An 18,884-nucleotide genomic window follows, 5' to 3' on the forward strand; every position below is an offset into this window, starting at 1 on the left:
TATGCATCTCTTACATCTGGCTGTTCCTGAATTGTACCCTACATAATACATCCAGTAATATAGTAAGTAAAGCACTTACTTGAACTCTGTGAGCCATTCTAGCAAATTCTCGACCCAAGGAGGGGGTCATGGGAACCGCAATTTATGCCTGGTTATGCAGATAACACAGAAGGCCCAGATTTACAACTGAGAACTGAAAGGGGTAGTACAATCTCATTGGGACTGAGCCCTAACCTGTGGAATCTGCACTAACTCCACGTAGTTAGTGTCAGAAGTGTTTTTGAGTAGAGAGCAACAAGTTTTCCTTTATTAGGATATTTTAATCTAGAAGATGGGAGCCCTGAATAAGAAAGCAGAAACCTTGTCTCAGTTCAAAAGCAAACAGTAAATTATAAATTAATAAATTGGTCAACGTGACTGAATTTCCCAGAATGCCATTACTCCAATCACTCTAGCTGCAAAAATTACTGTTGGCATTATCATGCAATAATTGTACTTACATGACTATTGTAGAGTTCTTCTAGAAGAGCTAAGGATGTAATGGACTTGGATCGGCAAACTTCCTCCTCTGTGAATTTCTGGATGTCTAGATGTACCTTCTGAGTCTGACCCAAACGCAAAAATCCTATTTTAAACTTTGCTAACTTCAAAAGAATATTGTCAACAGCAGAGTGTGTATAGCTGGTCAACAAAACACTAAAGCCACAGGCATAGAGAATTCTTACCTAATAGTGAATAAAAGAAAGGAAAATAGCATTATTTTTAATTCCAGATAATTTTTAACATGCTTATGTTTTTCAAACAGAATCAGAAAACTTAATAGTTAGGAAGCATATCTTAAGAGCTGAGCCAAGGTAACTTTTTATTAAGTTAAAATGATATGTTAATAACATATTATTAGTGATAATAAAATTGAATACATATGAACTTTGAATAGTGCCTTGCACACAGTATTAGTTGATAAATATTTGTTGCCATCATTTTGGTTATTCTAAAATTAGCACAGAAATTTACTGACATGGAAGGAGAATACCAGAAAAATCTATTTCAACCACTTCTATATAATTTATCATTTTTATTTACTTTATTGTTTAATGTTTATTATTAAATATTTATATTTATATATTTATATACATTCTATAAATAATTATATTTATTTTATAAATATTATATTTATAAATATTTCATATTTACACATATATTTTAAAATTTTAAAATATTTAAAATTAAATAAATAAATAAAATTAAAATAAAATAAATAAATAAAATTAAAATAAATAAATTAATTAATTAATTGAAAATTTTAAAATATTTAAAAATGTGTAAATATAACATTATATTTATAATATATAAACATATATATTATATAATATTTAAATATATAAAAATATTTATATTTATATATTAAATATTTATTATTTTTGAGAGACAGGAAAAAAGTGTGCACACATGCACGCACATGCAAGCAAGGGAGAGGCAGAGATAGGGAGACAGAGGATCTGAAGCAGTCTCTGTGCTGACAGCAGAGAGCCTGATGTGAAGCTTGAACTCACAAACCACGAGATCATGACCTGGGCCCAAGTCAGATGCTTAGCCGACTGAGCCACCAGGCATTTTTTAAAGGGAAGGAAAACATACAATGACATACATGCCACCAACAGAAAGAGATCTCAGACAATCCTAAATGCAGGAAACCTACAACATGATTACAATTTTTTGTGACTTAGTTTTTCTATTTCTCCTGTCATTCTAAAAGGTTAATTTGAAATGAAGACTTGATTTAAAATTCAGCCCTTTTGGGGCGCCTGGGTGGCTCAGTTGGTTAAGCGGCCGACTTGGGCTCAGGTCATGATCTCACGGTCCGTGAGTTCGAGCCCCGCGTCGGGCTCTGTGCTGACAGCTCAGAGCCTGAAGCCTGTTTCAGATTCTGTGTCTCCCTCTCTCTGACCCTCCCCCGTTCATGCTCGGTCTCTCTCTGTCTCAAAAATAAATAAACGTTAAAAAAATTAAAAAAAAAAAAAATTCAGCCCTTTTGATAGCAGACATCACACTGTCTGAACTGAGAAGCTAATTTAAATACTTAGTTTCTAAGCAAAAGAATAATAACCTTACGAGAGTACATATGGTAGTTGTTTTTCCTGTTCCAGGCATGCCCACGATGAGTGTGTAGTCTTTTGAAAGAAGTACCTTTTTCATTGCTTGCCTCTGAGGTTTATTCAAACCTGCATTTAAATTTTAAAATAATGGGAAAAAGAATGTTGGATTTCAGTGAGCAAATTAACTAGAAGAAAAGTAGCCTTGGGGTGACTGGGTGGCTCAGTCCATTAAGCCCCGTCTACGGCTTAGGTCATAATCTCACAGTTTATGAGTTCAAGCCCCACATTGGGCTGTGTGCTGACAGTGTAGCCTGGAGCCTGCTTCAGATTCTGTGTCTCCCTCTCTCTGCCTCTGCCCTGCTCACAGTCTGTCTCTCTCTCTCTCTCTCTCAAAAAAGAAAGCAGCCTCTATTCAAGTCTGTTCTTCAGTACATCTGTTTGTCTCTTTCTTTTTCTTTTCTTTCTTTCTTTCTTTCTTTCTTTCTTTCTTTCTTTCTTCCCTCCCTCCTTCCTTCCTTCCTTCCTTTCTTTCTTTCTTCCTTCCTTCCTTCCTTCCTTCCTTCCTTTTTTAAATGTTTATGCATTTTTGAGAGAGAGATATAAAGCACAAAGAGAGGAAGGGCAGAGAGAAAGGGAGACACAGAATCTGAAGCAGGCTCCAGGCTCTAAACTGTCAGCACAGAGCCCTATGAGGGGCTTTAACTCAAGAACTGTGAGATCATGACCTGAGCTGAAGGTAGATGCTTAACCGACTGAGCCACCTAGGCACCCCCAATAGGTCTTTTCAAAATAAGAAAATGTGACAGTGATGTTAAAGTGTATATGTAAACTGTTTCCTAAGAGAATCTGTCCAAAAATTATAACTGCAAGTTAAATAACAAACACGACAGACTATGACATACATTACATTATAAATACAACCAAGAACAGTGGTAGAAGACATGCTCATTATCACATACCTTTCAGAATGCAGGCAACTGTATCCTTTGCATCATGTGGAAGAACAGAACTGAGGTAGGATATAAACTGAGGTTCACGAAAGTCAATGATCAAATCTCGAAGTTTCTGACTGACAAGGAAAAAAAATGCTTTTAGTAATATTCCTTAGGAAAGTGGGGGTAAATTTCAGATTTATTCATTGTTACAAACCTGACACGAGTATTTTCCATCAATTTAGAAAGATTTCCTAATGGGGTATCTATATCACAATTCTTTTCTTCCTGGTCCAATCTGAACAAAGTTGATTCTGGGAGTACTGACAAGTTCCTACAACAGCAAAACACATGTACATAAATGTTTTTCATTTAACACGGTCAGTCTATGTAAGAAATACACTGCTGTTTGCTAAGAGTAAATGGGCCAGAATAGCTATTAAAAATGGCTACTAGGCCCTAAAATTCATACTTGCCAATCAGAGACAATATAAGAAGGGTGAACTGGCAGGAAAAGAGAGAAAAGTAGGGTACAAGACACTAAGGTCAAAGCAGTTAATCAGGAACCTACATCTGCTGACAATTCACTAGGCCTTGCTTTACAGTCTAGCCTGGGCTCACCACCCCCAGAAGGATCCTGAACACATGGCCCTTCTCTCTTCTAGCCTGGAGCACAGGTCTCTTTCCTGATGCCTTCTCCCACTCTTCCTCCAGCTCCTCAAACCCTAGGGTTCCTTTCATGGTCCTGTATACTGCTCTTTCTTAGAATTTCCCTTTGGTTCCAAGCCCTTATGTGGCTCTGACCTCATATTCCTCTTCCAACTGGTTGCTTACCCAAGCTTCAGGTTTGGATATACAGCAGGCAGCAGTATCTTTCCACGTGGCCAAACCAAGGCTATGAAACTGAATATATTCAAAACTGAACAAATCTTCATCCCTGCTGAACCTGATCTTCATTCTGTGGTTCTGATCCCAGTTAATAGCACTTGCTTCTATACCACTGCTTTATCCTTCCCTCTCCCTTAACCTCACCCTCTTCCCAACCTGCATATTCAACCAGCATACATTGTAAAAGGAGAAAATGAAATGGTGAGAGCTCAGAATAAGCTTCATAGCTGACAAAGGGGGTCTAGCCTGCCTGCCATTCATGTGGTTGTGAGAACTAGATCAGATTATGTCCACATAAGCATTATAAAACAGAATATGCTAGATAAATGTTTGGCAGTTTGGTAGCTCCTCAAAATATTAAACTCAAAATAGTGCATAGCCCAGCAATACCACTGGTAGGTACCTACAAAGGAAAATAAAAAATATATTCACATATGGGGCGCCTGGGTGGCTCAGTCAGTTGAGCATCCGACCAGCTCAGGTCATGATCTCACAGTTCGTGAGTTCAGGCCCTTCATCAGGCTCTGTGCTGACAGCTCAGAGTCTGGAGCCTGCTTCAGATTCTGTGTCTCCCTCTTTCTCTCTGCCCCTCAAAAATAAAGAAAACTAATAAAAAAATATTTAAAAAATATATATATATTCACATAAAAATTTGTATGTGTATATTTATAGCAACACTAGCTATAACACCCAAAATGTGAAAACAAGTCAAATGTCAATCAGCTGATAAATGGAGGAGCAAAATGTGGCCTATCCACATAACAGAATATTATTCAGACATACAGAAATAAGGTACTGGTAAATGCCAAAACTTAGATGAACCTCATAAACATTATACCAAGTAAAAGAAGCTAGGCAATAAACAACAACAACACATATTTTGATTCTATTTATATGAAATATCCAGACTAGATGCATCCATAGAGACAGAAAACAGAATAGTTGTTGCCAGGGACTGAGGGGAGATAGACTGCTTAATGGGAATGTTTCCTTTCAGGGTGATGAAAATACTAGATAGAAGTGACAGTTACACAATATACTGTGAATGTATTAAAGGTCACTGAACTGTATGTTTTTAAATGGCTAGTGGTTAATTTTGTGTTATGTGAATTTTACATTTTTTTTAAGAAAAGGGAATGAAGTGGGGCACCTGGCTGGGTCAGTCGGCGGAGCATGCAACTCTTGACCTAGAGGTGGAGAGTTCAAGCCCTACGTTGGGCATAGAGATTAGTTAAAAAAAAAAAAAAAAAAAAGGAAGGAGTGGGGGAATGAAGTATTGACATGTGCTACTCCATGAAGATGAATCTCAATAACAGTATGCTACGTGAAAAATGCCAGTCACAAAAGACCACATATTGCATAATCCCATTTATAGGAAATGTTCAGAACAGGCACATTTAGAGAGACAGAAAAGAAACTGGTGACTCCCTAGTGTAGGGGGTGTGAATACCAAAGGGTACAAGGGTTCTTTCTGGAGTAATGAAAATATGCTAAAACTGACTTTGGTGATGGCTGCACAACTCTAAGGATATACTAAAAACCATGGAATTGTATACTTTAAACGAATGACTAGTATAGTATGTAATTTACATATCAATAAAGCTGTCACCCACCCCCTCCAACGGAACTTTTCATTACCTGTCTAATAAACAGGTTACTGATGTCATGTTAATCTCCTTCACATATCCCCTAGACAAAGCAAACAGTGTTCTCTCTTCTCCACTTAAAATAACTCTATCACCTGCCATTAGATTTGTGATAGGCATGGCACCATTTTTACGTTGAAAATTATGTAAATATTGCCCATCACAAACTGTCTTTACACATTCTGTTCTAATCAGGTTTCCAATGCAGTTGCCACTCTCTTCCCTATGAAACAGAGAGAAAGAGAAAAAGCTTCCATTTACATCATATATATAAATACTGTATTTGCATTTTTCCACAATTTACTTGTTCCTCTGACCCCTGGAAGTTATAATGGTAACAATGAGTCCATCATTTTTACATTTTCTACAATCTACATTGAAGTGTTAGAAATGCTAAGGAAACATTCGGTTAGTTTTAAAATAATCTCTCACCAAACCATCCCTAGACAAGTGCTAGGAAGCACATCCCTTGTTGCACCCACAGGCTGGTTTCTCTGAACAACATGTATCAGCACTTTGAACTCTGAACAATACCTCAACTTCGTATGCTGATACATGTAACATTACAGAAAACAAATGGTAATAACGTTTCCTGAACCTGATGTGAAGAAAATAGTGCCTATTTCTTTAGTATTTATAAAAGGATTTGTAATTATTCTTATTAAAATAATGGCAAGCAAACTGATAATTCCACTGTTTCTAAGAGATAAGTATTAAGCATTTACAATCTCTCAGGCACTACTATTAAATACTATACAACTTCAGAAGCTTGTTGGCATGTACACTTGACATATTCACTATACTTATGGAGTCTATCAAAAGCTACTTACACTTTATCCACTGTAATGACTCCTTGTGTTAAAATTTACTATTAAGAAAATGATTCAATTATTTCTAAAGTCACATTAAAATCAATATTCATTCTCAAAAGTTATAAACAAGTAGATCAAAAGCAACTAAATACTAAAGAAAAATACTATGTAAAGATAACAAAATTACTTATTTATAAGCAACTTGTAAAAAAAATAGATATCACAAAATGACTGACCAACTTTAGAAAATTTGAATCCATATTTATAAGCAACTTGTAAAAAAACAGATCTCACAAAATGAAAGATGGACCAACTTTAGAAAATTTGAATCTGTATCAGAACTTACTAAATATATAAACTTTATAAAATACTAAGTGAAACTTCATTAACTTGTACTCTACTAGGATGCTAAAATTCACCTAATGATATATTAAACTTTATGCTGTTTTCAATGATAAACAAGGACTTACCAATAATTATTAAAATAAGATTTCTCAAGTCATATTTAACCTACTAAAAGTAACAATTGTGCTCTACTTAGAAATAATTCCTTCATAGCCATCTAGAGTTGGCATGAATATATGAAACTGCACATCTCTGAAATGTTATTACATATCCTGACATTTTTCCAAATGTCATCCCGTTAGCTAATATAAGTTACTGACGTTTTACTGTATTAAATGGACCACTCACATTTCTGAAGCAGGTATTAACCATATATGTTGGTGATTCTTTTTATTATCCTTTGATTGTGACTCCAGGGTTAACATTAGACACCAAAGGCTGAAATACTCCAAGTGTGAAAGCTTCAGATGTTGGGTTTCTTCTTTTATTTTGGGCAGCATGCCAATCGGGACTGAACTGTCATCCATCTGTTGTTCAACTGCTCTAAAGATATAGCTCCAAGTCAGAGATGTATATAAAATATTAGACTGGCTAGCTATAAAAATGAGGCTATTTCTAAAATAAGCACATGTATATGATGATCACCATAGCTTATAACCAAAGCTCCTAATTTTCGTTAAAAGTCATTTCAACATGTTATAAGCAAAATGGCTTTTTATAAAACAAAATGCATAAGAAACCCAGTACTGCATTATTTTGCTTTTAAGGACTATCACCCTAACTTAAGTTTGGGATACTCTAGTTTTCATTACTGTATGTAGCAAATCTTGGCTTTTTATACAATTGCATTTCTCAAAATCACAATATTGTACATCCAGCTCTGTATCATAAGAATGTCAACATAAAAATATAGAGAATTGTATGGAATATAAATTCTGCTTAATACCAATTTTGGGATTATTATATAGAAATAAATGTTATAGAGGCATACAAAACATAAAGAATAAAATAAGATTTCTTCTGCCTTTAAGAGATCATTTATTTGATAAAATACTTTTAAAAGTCCTTTATGGGGACCTGGGTGGCTCAGCTGGTTAAGTGTCTGACTTCAGCTCAGGTCATGATCTCAAGGTTCGTGGGCAGCCTGGAGCCTACCTCTGATCTGTGTTTCCCTCTCTCTGCCCCTCCCCCGCTCACACTCCGTCTCTCCCTCTCAAAAATAATAATAATAATAAACATTAAAAAAATTAAAAAGTAAATAAATAAAAGTGCTTTATGTGGGAGCACTTGGGTGGCTCGGTTGTGTCCAACTTCGGCTTAGGTCATGATCTCATGGTTCGTGGGTTCGAGCCCTGCAAACAGTTCTGTGCTGACAGCTCAGAGCCAAGAGCCTGCTTTGGATTCTGTGTCTCCCTCTCTCTGGCCCTCCCCTGGTCACGCTCTGTGTCTCTCTCAAAAATAAATAAACATTTTTAAAAAAAGTCCTTTATGTGAATAGACTGAATTAGAACTTTGGACTTAAACAAAAGAACTTTGGTCTTGCTTTGATATTGTTTCCTACTCTGTATTTACATCTAACTACTTTTTTGTGTCTTTCAAGATTTCCACTGGCCTACGAAGGTCCATAAGACACCTAATAAACTCCCCATACATAGAAAAATACACATATAGGCACCTGGCTAGCTTAGTCAGTAAAGCATGCAACTCTTTATCTCAAGACTGGAAGTTAGAGCCCCATGCTGGGTATAGAGATCACCTAAAAAAAAAAAAAAAAAAAATCTTAAAAAAAGAAAAGAAAAATAGACATCTATAAACAAAACAAGTCTGTTGAATCATACCAAAAGAAACAATTTCCCTGTTTTTAACTAGACAAGGCATGAAATTAAAATAGCAACTAAGAACTGGAAGATTTCTTAAATATCATTTAAGAAAAGTTACTTAGAATTCCTATACTAATTCCCTTTTTCTCTTTTTAAGATTTTTTATTTTGGGGTACCTGGGTGGCTCAGTCGGTTGAGCGTCTGACTTCGGCTCAGGTCATGATCTCACGGTTCGTGAGTTTGAGCCCTGCGTTGGGCTCTGTGCTGACAGCTCAGAACCTGGAGCCTGCTTCAAATGCTGTGTCTCCCTCTCTCTCCCCCCCTCCACTGCTTGCACTCTCTCTCTCTCAAAAATAAATAAACATTAAAATTTTTTTTTAATTTTTTAAATATAAATTATTATTTTTTTAATGTTTATTTGAGAAAGAGAGAGAGAGAGAAAGAGAGAGGACATCAGTAGGGGAGGGGCAGAGAGAGAGGGAGAAAGAGAATCCCAAGGAAGCTCCACTGTCAGTGCAAAGCCCGATGTAGGGCTCAACTCCACAAACAATGAGATCATGACCTGAGATGAAATCAAGAGTCAGATGCCCAACCAACTGAGCCACCCAGGTGCTCCAAAGATTTTTTATTTTTAAGTAATCTCTACACGGGGTTCAAACTTACAACTTCGAGATCAATTCGCATGCTCCACCAGTTGAGCCAGCCAGACGTCCCTTAACCAGATTCCATTAAGTCCTAAAATTATTTCATTTCCCCAGAAACTATTTGCAGCAAAAATAAGTAACCACTTTTGGAAAAAGCTTAGAATGCATTCTATTATTCCCCAAGGAAAAAGGCTGCTTACAAAATATGAACTGTGCTTTTATTCCCCCTACTCTCTTCATTTTAGGAATACTACCCACAAAGAAAAATAACTAAAATGAAATCATCAATGCCAGACCATACAACAAAGTTAAATCCTTTTAAGTTGAGTAAATACTTAACTGGAACGAATACTTTTGGAAGGCAATGTTTTTACCTGCTATAAAGAGCACAGTTGCCAACATGTGAACAGTATTTACAAGTTTGCTCTTCCTCAATTATTTGTGGCAAAGGAGCAAGGTTTGTCTTCTCCTTTCCAACAGAAGATTTGCTAATACGGTTAGACAAAGAGAATGCCATCTGGTTTCTTAGCCTTAATAATTCTATGGGGGAAAAAGAGGGGTAGTTTAAGAATTAAGTAAAGCTTATTACATATCCTTCTCACATAAAGCTTTCAGATTTAAAAACATAAAATAAACAACATTCGTATTTCCCATGACACTAGAATAACCACTGTTAACAAATTGGCATATATTTCCTTCAACTTTTGCTCACTTGATAAGTTCTTTTAAACAACCATATATCTCATAAACAGTAAATATTGTGAAGTTGGTATTTATAATTAAATTTTAAGGATGAATACAGGTATCTAGAATGTCTCAAATATAAGACAGGAAGCTTAAAATAAATTTTTGAATAAAACTTTAAAAGGTTAATGTTTTCATCTATACAGTATATTGTTCAAATTCTTTTAAAAATATACCACAATCAATCAATCAGTGAATCAATCAATCCACAACTACACATTACAACCTGTATTAGGCCTAGCAAATATAGTGGATACTGCCAGGTATATACACAGATTGCCAAAGGTTAAAGGAAAAAAACAAACAAACAAAACCCAGGGAAGTAAATTGAGAGAGAACAGCTCAACCTCTTTTATCAAGATGTTTGGCGGGCACAGGGTACATGTGGCCAGTCTTGAGGTAAAGGAGCAGGCCGGCCTCTGGATCAGCTCTCCTCTCTTGACTTAGCAGTGTGTACAGAACAAGCTGTGAAAAAACATTGTACATTTTGTCAAATAAAACTTGAGCTCTCATATTTCCATGCATGTTTAGCAATCAACACATATTGTAATTTTAAAATCAAAAGGTCAATGAAATTATTTCCATTTTGAAAACAATACAAGGCAAATTAGTAGAGGTAACAGGATAATTCAATGACAAATATTTAATTTCCACAACATGACCACTGTTTATACTTCTCAGTTTTACACCAAAAAGAGATACATAGAATTTTTCTTAGTAAATATTTAGATTTCCAATAAATTAAAGAGGGAAATTAAGCAAACTATATTTCACATTCTGAAGTTAACAGACTTTAGACACTATTTTCCCTGTTTAAAATAAGTGAACTAAATAAAATAAATAAAATAAGTGAACTAAACACAAAAATACGTATTACTTATGTCATAGTTACTGGGACAACTAAGTGAGACTAACTCTACAGCGTTCACTGCTTTTTGCAGAGCATGAGTCATTATTAACTGCGTTAAATTTATGTGGTGCTCTCCTGGGAAACCATCTAAGACAAGTTAGAAACAGCTGGTTTACAGTTCATGAAAACACCTTAGCAGTAATGGCAAGTCATTCAGTCACAGACACCCTACTAACAAGTTAGCTTGTTTTCCAAGAGATTTCCAAGATGAAAATGTTGAATGATTTGTCTTTAAATCATTCTAAAATACCAACACCAGTCATTGTAATTAACATGCCTACATAGGTCAAATTATAATTACATTCTTGTTTTCTAAGCTATATTTAAAATATAATGGGGCACCTGGCTGGCTCAGATAGTAGAGCATAAGACTCTTGATCTCGGGCTTGAGTTGGAGCCCCCCATTGCATGTAAAGATTACTTAAAAATAAAATATATATTTTAAATTTTATTTATTTTGAGAGAGAGAGCATGCACACAAAAGCTGGGGAGGGGCAGAGAGACAGAGAGAGAGAGAGAGAGAGAGAGAGAGAGAGAGAGAGAATCCCAAGCAGGCTCCTGGCTGTCAACACAGAACCTGATGTGGTGCTTGATCCCAAATCAAGATGCCCTTACATAATATCCTGATGAAGGGCTGTTGCTTCAATATTTGAGCCTATGAAGCATGTTTTGGGAGGCAGTTTTACAAACATACTACTCGTGTTCGTGTTCCCTGATACAGCATAGGTACCAAATAAAACTTTTGAAAAACTTTTTTAAATTAAAATGAATCCATAAGTGACAGGGTAGAGCCTTGGGGCTGTAGACCAAGGGAGTCATCTGAAATTGTTTCCTTCTGTGCTATTTTTCCCTCCTAAGGAACTGAGGCAGAAGGAAGGAATATAAATATATAAAGGAATATAAAATATAAATATATTTATAAATATATAAATATAAAGGAAGGAAGGAAGTTCTGATGCTGGAACTTATTAGAAGGGAAAAGTATCTGAAATGACATTTTCTTATATTGTAACAAAAGGAAATTGGGTTGAAATTTTACAGTATTATTATAATTCAACTGTATCACAAGTTAAACAGGTTTTTTCTTTTTATAAGCTGGTTTAGATATCATAGCTCCATATAATATTTTTCCTTTAAAAAATGTGTTTTGGGTGCCTGGGTGGCTCAGTCAGTTAGGCATCTGACTTTGGCTCAGGTCATGATCTCATGGTTTGTGAGTTTGAGCCCTGCATCAGGCTCTGTGCTGACAGCTCAGAGCCTGGAGCCTGCTTTGGATTCTATGTCTTCTCTCTCTTCTGCCTGCCCCCCCCCCCCCCCCCCCCCGCCCCCATTCATGCTCTGTCTCCATCTCTCTCTCAAAAATAAATAAACATTACAAACATTTTTTTTTTTTTAAATGTGTTTTAGGGGTGCCTGGCTGGCTCAGTCAGCAGCGCATGTGACTCTTCATGTCAAGGTTGGGAATTCAAACCCCATGCTGAGAGCTTACTTTAAAAAAAAAAATTGGGGCTCCTGGGTGGCTAAGTTGGTTAAGCATCTGACTGGCTCAGGCCATGATCTCATGATTCATGGGTTTGAGTCTCACATCAGACTCTGCACTGTCAGCACAAAGCCTCTGTGGGATTCTCTCCCTCCTTCTCTCTCTGCCCCTTCCCTGCTCTTTCTCTCTTTCAAATAAATAAACTTAAAAAAAAAAAAAAGACAAAAATAACAAAATTTAGGGGGGCCTGGGGAGCTCAGTTGTTTGAGCATCTGACTCTTGATTTCTGCTCAGGTCATGATCTCATGGTCCATGAGATCGACCCCACATGGGGCTCCGTGCTGAGTGTGAAGCCTTCTTGGGATTCTCTTTCCCTCTCTCTCTGCCCCTTCCCCACGTGCTCTCTCCTGCTCTCAATAAATAAACAAACAGAAAAAAAAAAAAAAAAAAGAAAAAAGACATGAGTTTTGGTAACATTATCCATTTATAAAGACTTTCCTTAAATTAAGTTAGTCCATAACATGAGCTTTTTCTGCATTACCAAAGTGAAACAGTTAGATCTTCTAAGAGGGGATATATATGTCTTTCCTCATCCCCAATACCTATATAACTCAATGGTTTACTATAATTTCTTCAATGTCTCTTTTTTACTTTTTGTTGTTGTTAATTTTAGAGAGAGAGAGAGGGAGAGAGAGAGAGAACACACACACATGACTAGGGGAAAGTGGCAGAGGGAGAGAGAATCATAAGCAGGCTCCATCTTCTGCCCAGAGCCCAACCTGGGGCTCAATCCCACGACCCTGGGGTCATGACCTGAGTGGAAATTAAGAGTCAGATTCTCAACCCACTGAGCCACCCAGGCGCCCCTCCTTCATTCTTGAATAGTGAATATGCAATATAAATTCCAATATTTTTGTTTGAGCCTTGCTCTAATCATTTTCCTTATGTTTTAATACAAGAAATACTATTTTATTCTTAAAATTCTTCTTGTAGCTTCTCTTCTTGCAAAGATAAAAGTTTCAACTGACTAAAATTAATTATAATTAATATTCTGTGTATACAATAATATTCTTGAAGGTAAAGTCAGAATGGCAACCTTAGAATGTCTTTGAATCTTGACAACTTTAGATGCTAAAATGCTTTTATATTTCTCTTCCTTTTAGCAATCAAAAGTGATTTCAATCAAACTTGTCATTAAAAAAAAGTAAAATTTTCAGTCACATGTACATAGAACACTTTTTTTCAAATCTTTGACTTCAAAAACAGTTTTTCTTATATCTTGGCATGATTTTCCTTCCTCAAGAGAGCTTTAATCTTTAATTAATTTAATCTTTAATTCATTATTTTAGCCATTCCTGTATTGCCAAAGTGAAAAGTTCAAGTCTTCTAATAGCAGAAATCTATTTTTTCCTCTACCTCCAATATCTGTAAAACCCAATAAGGGGTGAAACACCAATTCCCAAATGGAAAAGCTTGCATGGGAACATTTGGTGATGGGTATACAATTAAGAATGGTGAGACAGATTTAATGAGAAAAAGTCCCTTTAATCACTGATTAAGTATTTTGAATCCGAACAGTACTTTATGTAAAATCTGTTGAAACTAAAAAAAAAAAAAAAAATCTGCTGAAATATCATGTAAAATTCCAAGGGCAAAAGGAAATTTAAGTTATATTACAAATGCTATGTTGTTATATTATTTATTCCCATAATATATATTATACCATAAAAATACAATAATAGTACTATCTTTTAGTTTTACCTTTGTTGGTATAAAACTGTCTAGAACATAAATAAACTTAAAAAAATATTTGGGGCATCTGGGCTCAGTCGGTTAAGCATCCAACTCTTGATTTTGGCTCGGGGCATCATCTTGCAGTTGGTGGGTTCAAGCCCCACATTGGGCTCTGCACTGATAGTATGGAGCCTGCCTGGGATTCTCTCTCCCCTTGTCTCTCTCTCTGCTCCTCCTCCACATGTGCGCTCTCTCTCTCTCTCAAAATAAATAAATAAGTTTAAAAAAAAAACAACTGTTTAGAATATGCCACAGACTGCCAATGTGGAGATGGGCAGAGGGAATGAAAATAATGAGAAAATTGGGAGGGGGGGGATGGGCTAAATAGGTAAGGGGCATTAAGGAATATACTGAAATCACTGTTGTACTATATGACAACTAACTTGAATGTAAATTTAAAATAAATTAAATGAAAAATAAAAAAATTTTTAAAAAGAAAATAATTAGAAAACAAAATAAAATTTCATGTTAATTGCTTTAAGTCATTATAAATAATATAACTTCCAGATCGTTTTGAAAGACAATAAAAGACTGTTGGGTTTATACATACCTAATACAAATCCATATTACTTTAAGATTTCTCAGAAACTTTAATACGCTAACATGCATCATTACATCTTCAAATATACTTGGTTTCTGCAACTTTTATGACCAAAGAATTATTTTTTTAGGAGTATCTGTTTCATAGTTTGGCAGCATAAACTTGGCAACACTGGCCTACAAATTCAGCTATCATATTTCTTTGCTGGGGAAAACTTTCTGCTATAGCTATGTATACATTTATAAACAAATTGAGTACTCTGGGTACGTCCCAAATTGAAAAGGACTGAGGGGCTCCTGGCTGGCTCAGTTAGAAGAGCATATGACTCTTGAGTTAGGAGTCATGAGTTTGAGCCCCATGTTGGGTGTAGAGATTATTTAAAAAAAAAAAAAAAAAAAGTACTATATGAAACTTAAATAACAATTATACAAATTGAACCAAAATATGTAAGCAGACCTACATTTTTTCAGACCTATTTTTTTTTTTATTGTTTTAATGTTTTATTTATTTTTGAGAGCGAGAAAGAGAGGGAGACAGAGTATGAGCGGGGAAGAGGCAGGGAGAGAGGGAGACACAGAATCCGAAGCAGGCTCGAGGCTCTGAACTGTCAACACAGGGCCCACATGGGACTAGCACCCACAAACCATGAGATCATGACTTAAGCTAAAGTCAGACGCTTAACCGACTGAGCCACCCAGGCGCCCCAAATATATGTATTTTTTAAATGTGTATTTATTTTGAGAGAGAGTGCAAGTGGAGAAGGGGTAGAGAGAATCTCAAGCACGACACACGACTTGATCTACAAACCATGAGATGACTTGAGCCAAAATCAAGAATCAGACACTTAACCAACTGACCCACCCAGAAACTCCCAATTTTCTTATTAAGACTTATACCCACCTGACTACGATGTTCAACAGAATTTAATTCTTTGCCAGTTTTAAGTTCCAAAGGCATTATCTTATATTTCGTTTTATATCCTCGATGTATTTTCACACCAACTGTGACATCTATTTTGCCTTTCAATCCAAACCTAGGGGACCAAATGCTTTCTTCAATATCCAATGAATTTATGACTTCAATATTACACGTTGAATTATTGTTACTACCATCACTTGGCCTAAAAAACAAAACACAAAAATACTTAATTAGAACACTTAGCTCATTTCTCATATGCTGGCATTAACTTCATTTTACAACAGAGAATGTGGGGATGGGAAACCATCCACATACCTTTATAGCAGTGATTCTCAAAGTGTGGCTCCTAGACTGGCAGCATCAGCATCACCTGGGAACTTGTTATAAAAGCAAATTCTCAGGCTCCACTCCAGACCTACTCAATCAGAAACTCTCTAGATGAAGCCGAGCAATTTGTTTCACAAACTCTGCAAGTGATCCTGATGCATGCTCAAGTTTGAGAACTGCTATCCTATAGCCTCTAACTAATGTAAATTTTCTTAATGTTTATCATCTATCTTTTTCAGTTCATTTCTACTACAATCTTCCTAACTTGGGCCTTCAAATTCCCCAGTCCTAGATTACTACAGAAGTCTATTTAGACTATGGAAGCCACAATACCAATCTGAATATTCTGGTATACAATTATTACACTGATTAATATAAAATGGCTTGAATATGGTTGCACCCAGGGTAGCAAAGGTGTGTTGTTCATTAACACCATATTAAACTGTGTATGAGCTACCTTTCCCCATCACCTATGCAGTGTGTGTCTTGATTATCCAACACTTCACCGCTATACTCCCCACAACTATCTTCAAAAGGACCTCATGTGCTCCTACATTTCCTCATTGTTTTCTTTACTTAATCATTAAATGAATCCATCTCTGTCACTATCAATATTTAAAACTAAGTACTCAGCATTGTTGTTTGTATTACAAGAGGTTCTGAGTTTAATATCTTAACTGTTAAAAAAGCCAAGAGCACAGGAAGGAGGAAAAAAAAATCTATAAACATCAAAGGAATCAGGGGATGAAAATAACTTTCCAAGCCTCTTATACTTTTCTTAGATCTAAGATTTATTTTCAGAGCAGTAAGTTATTCTTCAGGAGAAAACTCAGATAAGCACTAACTTTTATTAATCTTATTTCAGACTCAAAGCCAAATAAGATATTAAATCTAATGGAAATCTTACATGAAAAGGAAAATTTTTCTAGTAATAAAATGTAGTTTAAGGGCACCTGGGTGACTCAATCAGTTAAGCAGTCTTAATTTCGGCTTGCGTCATGATCTCACGGTTCGTGGGTTTGGGCCCCACATGTGGCTCTGCAATGATGGTGCAGAGCCTGCTTGGCATTCTCTCTCTCCCTCTCTCTCTGCCCCTTCCTGGTTCACAGGCTCACTCTCTCTCAAAAAAAAAAAAAAATTTTTTTAAGTATTTTATGACATATAAAAATTGAGATTTATTATAACCATCAGAATACATGATTTAGTTGACTCTGGTTTACTAATTTTATGTTATTTATTTATATCAGCAGCTATTTCTTAACAAATGAGAATATTTTTTAAGAGAAAAATTGCCACCTTCAGTAACTTTTTTAGCTGTTTCAGGATGCTTCAAATATAATCTCCAGATATGTATGAAATTCAAGAAAGCTACAACTTATCTGAAATTTCTTAAATATTATTGTTTTCTCTATCCAAATGTTATCTGATCGTGTTATATATTCAAATATGCTGTGAAATAACACAAACTTTATTATTCACAAAATGTTACATATATACTTAATAGAAGATAGGTAATGAAACTGTTAATGTTGCTAATAAAATTCATTCCCCTAGAAGAAAGAGTAATGTGATTTTACACCTAGATCTGTGGAATAAATGACAGTATTTGAATTCAACTACTATGATTTTAATCAACATAATGCTATAAAACTCCTTCAAGAAGGACCTGATGGAGAATAGAGTATCATGAAAATGAAGAAAATATACATTTACCACCAATTGATGAGAAAGTTGTCTCTTTAAAAGGCTTTTAAAGGTCTCATTCTTGGGATGCCTGGGTGACTTAGTCGGTTAAGCATCTGACTTTGGCACAGGTCATGATCTCACGGCTTGTGAGTTTGGGCCCTGCATCGGGTTCTGTGCTGATAGCTCAGAGCCTGAAGCCTGATTCAGATTCTGTGTCTCTTTCTCTCTCTGCTCCTCCCCCGCTCACACAGTCTCTCTCTCTCTCTTTTTCTCAAAATAAACATTAAAAAATTAAAAAATAAATAAATAAAGGACTCATTCTCTGTGCTATATACTAAATTTTTTGTTGTCGTTGGTTTTGTTTTGTTTTGTTTTTTTAAAGACTGGCTATAAACTGCTGGGAAAAGGGCACAAGCTAAAATACAGAGGAGCGCCTTCTTCACAGACATATAAGATTCCATTAGAAATAACTGAGACAAAGAAAAATCTTATACCAAAACACAGAGATGAGAACACTGAGCTGGGAATCTTGATTCCTACTATAGACTCAACTCCATCACTGTTTTTCATATAAAACCTAAACAAGTCACACTACATTTCAAGTCAAAGACAACTCTGAATCCCACCCTTTCCCCAGCTTCCTGATATACTTCTTCCAGCCTACCAAATCCCTTGTTGATCCATCCTAATCCCTCAGCCTCCTTTGATGGAGTCTACTCATCTCCCCCTCTGTCCTTACATAGCACACCCTTACCTCCCAGAGTTCTGTGCCTCTTCTGTTGCCCTGCATGTTTTCTTTGAGCAATGCCCTCCACTCCTATGTTTTCAACTACCAGCAACAGAGTTTTGGAGAGAGATAGTCTCCCTGTAACACTAGTACCTAGCATAATCCTGAGCACAGACACAGCATACGGAATACATGTTTGCTGAATAGGTTAAGTCCATGAGTCTATGAGAAAATGCAGCTTATGACTGCAAAAACAGTAAGTTTTAACCAAAAGAAAAAAGATGGAGACAAAATGCTAAAACAATTAAAGAGTAAAAGAAAAGCTAATATCTGAAACAACCATGAAAATGGATATTCACTACAATTTTAACTTTCAAGCAAATTTAAAGGACTCCAAAATAAACAAGAAAGGAAAAGAAAGGTGTGTAGTGAGGGAGGGTAAATAAGGATAAAGAAACAATTAGGAACAAGAGAAATCAAAAATTCAGCTTGTAATTATTACAGAAAATCAATAGAGACCAGAATGACAGAAATACTACAAAACAATGCAAGGAATCAAGAAAAGAATGACTAC

General features: G+C 35.8%; 1 protein-coding gene across 3 annotated transcripts in view; it reads right to left on the bottom strand.

Moving 5' to 3' along the window:
- DNA2 (DNA replication helicase/nuclease 2) overlaps nucleotides 1-18,884 on the bottom strand; it is a 57,254-nt gene that overhangs the window by 21,241 nt on the left and 17,129 nt on the right. For all 3 annotated transcript variants that reach the window (XM_049645141.1, XM_049645139.1, XM_049645140.1), the window contains 9 exons: nucleotides 15,553-15,772; nucleotides 10,275-10,392; nucleotides 9,558-9,723; nucleotides 7,068-7,262; nucleotides 5,555-5,785; nucleotides 3,246-3,362; nucleotides 3,056-3,165; nucleotides 2,108-2,222; nucleotides 501-720 (listed from right to left, as the gene is read on the bottom strand). In XM_049645141.1, coding sequence (XP_049501098.1) covers nucleotides 501-720; nucleotides 2,108-2,222; nucleotides 3,056-3,165; nucleotides 3,246-3,362; nucleotides 5,555-5,785; nucleotides 7,068-7,262; nucleotides 9,558-9,723; nucleotides 10,275-10,392; nucleotides 15,553-15,772 — 1,492 coding nt within the window. The remainder of the gene's footprint in view (nucleotides 1-500; nucleotides 721-2,107; nucleotides 2,223-3,055; nucleotides 3,166-3,245; nucleotides 3,363-5,554; nucleotides 5,786-7,067; nucleotides 7,263-9,557; nucleotides 9,724-10,274; nucleotides 10,393-15,552; nucleotides 15,773-18,884) is intronic.

Source organism: Panthera uncia, chromosome D2 (assembly GCF_023721935.1).
Source record: "Panthera uncia isolate 11264 chromosome D2, Puncia_PCG_1.0, whole genome shotgun sequence".
Lineage (NCBI taxonomy): Eukaryota > Metazoa > Chordata > Mammalia > Carnivora > Felidae > Panthera > Panthera uncia.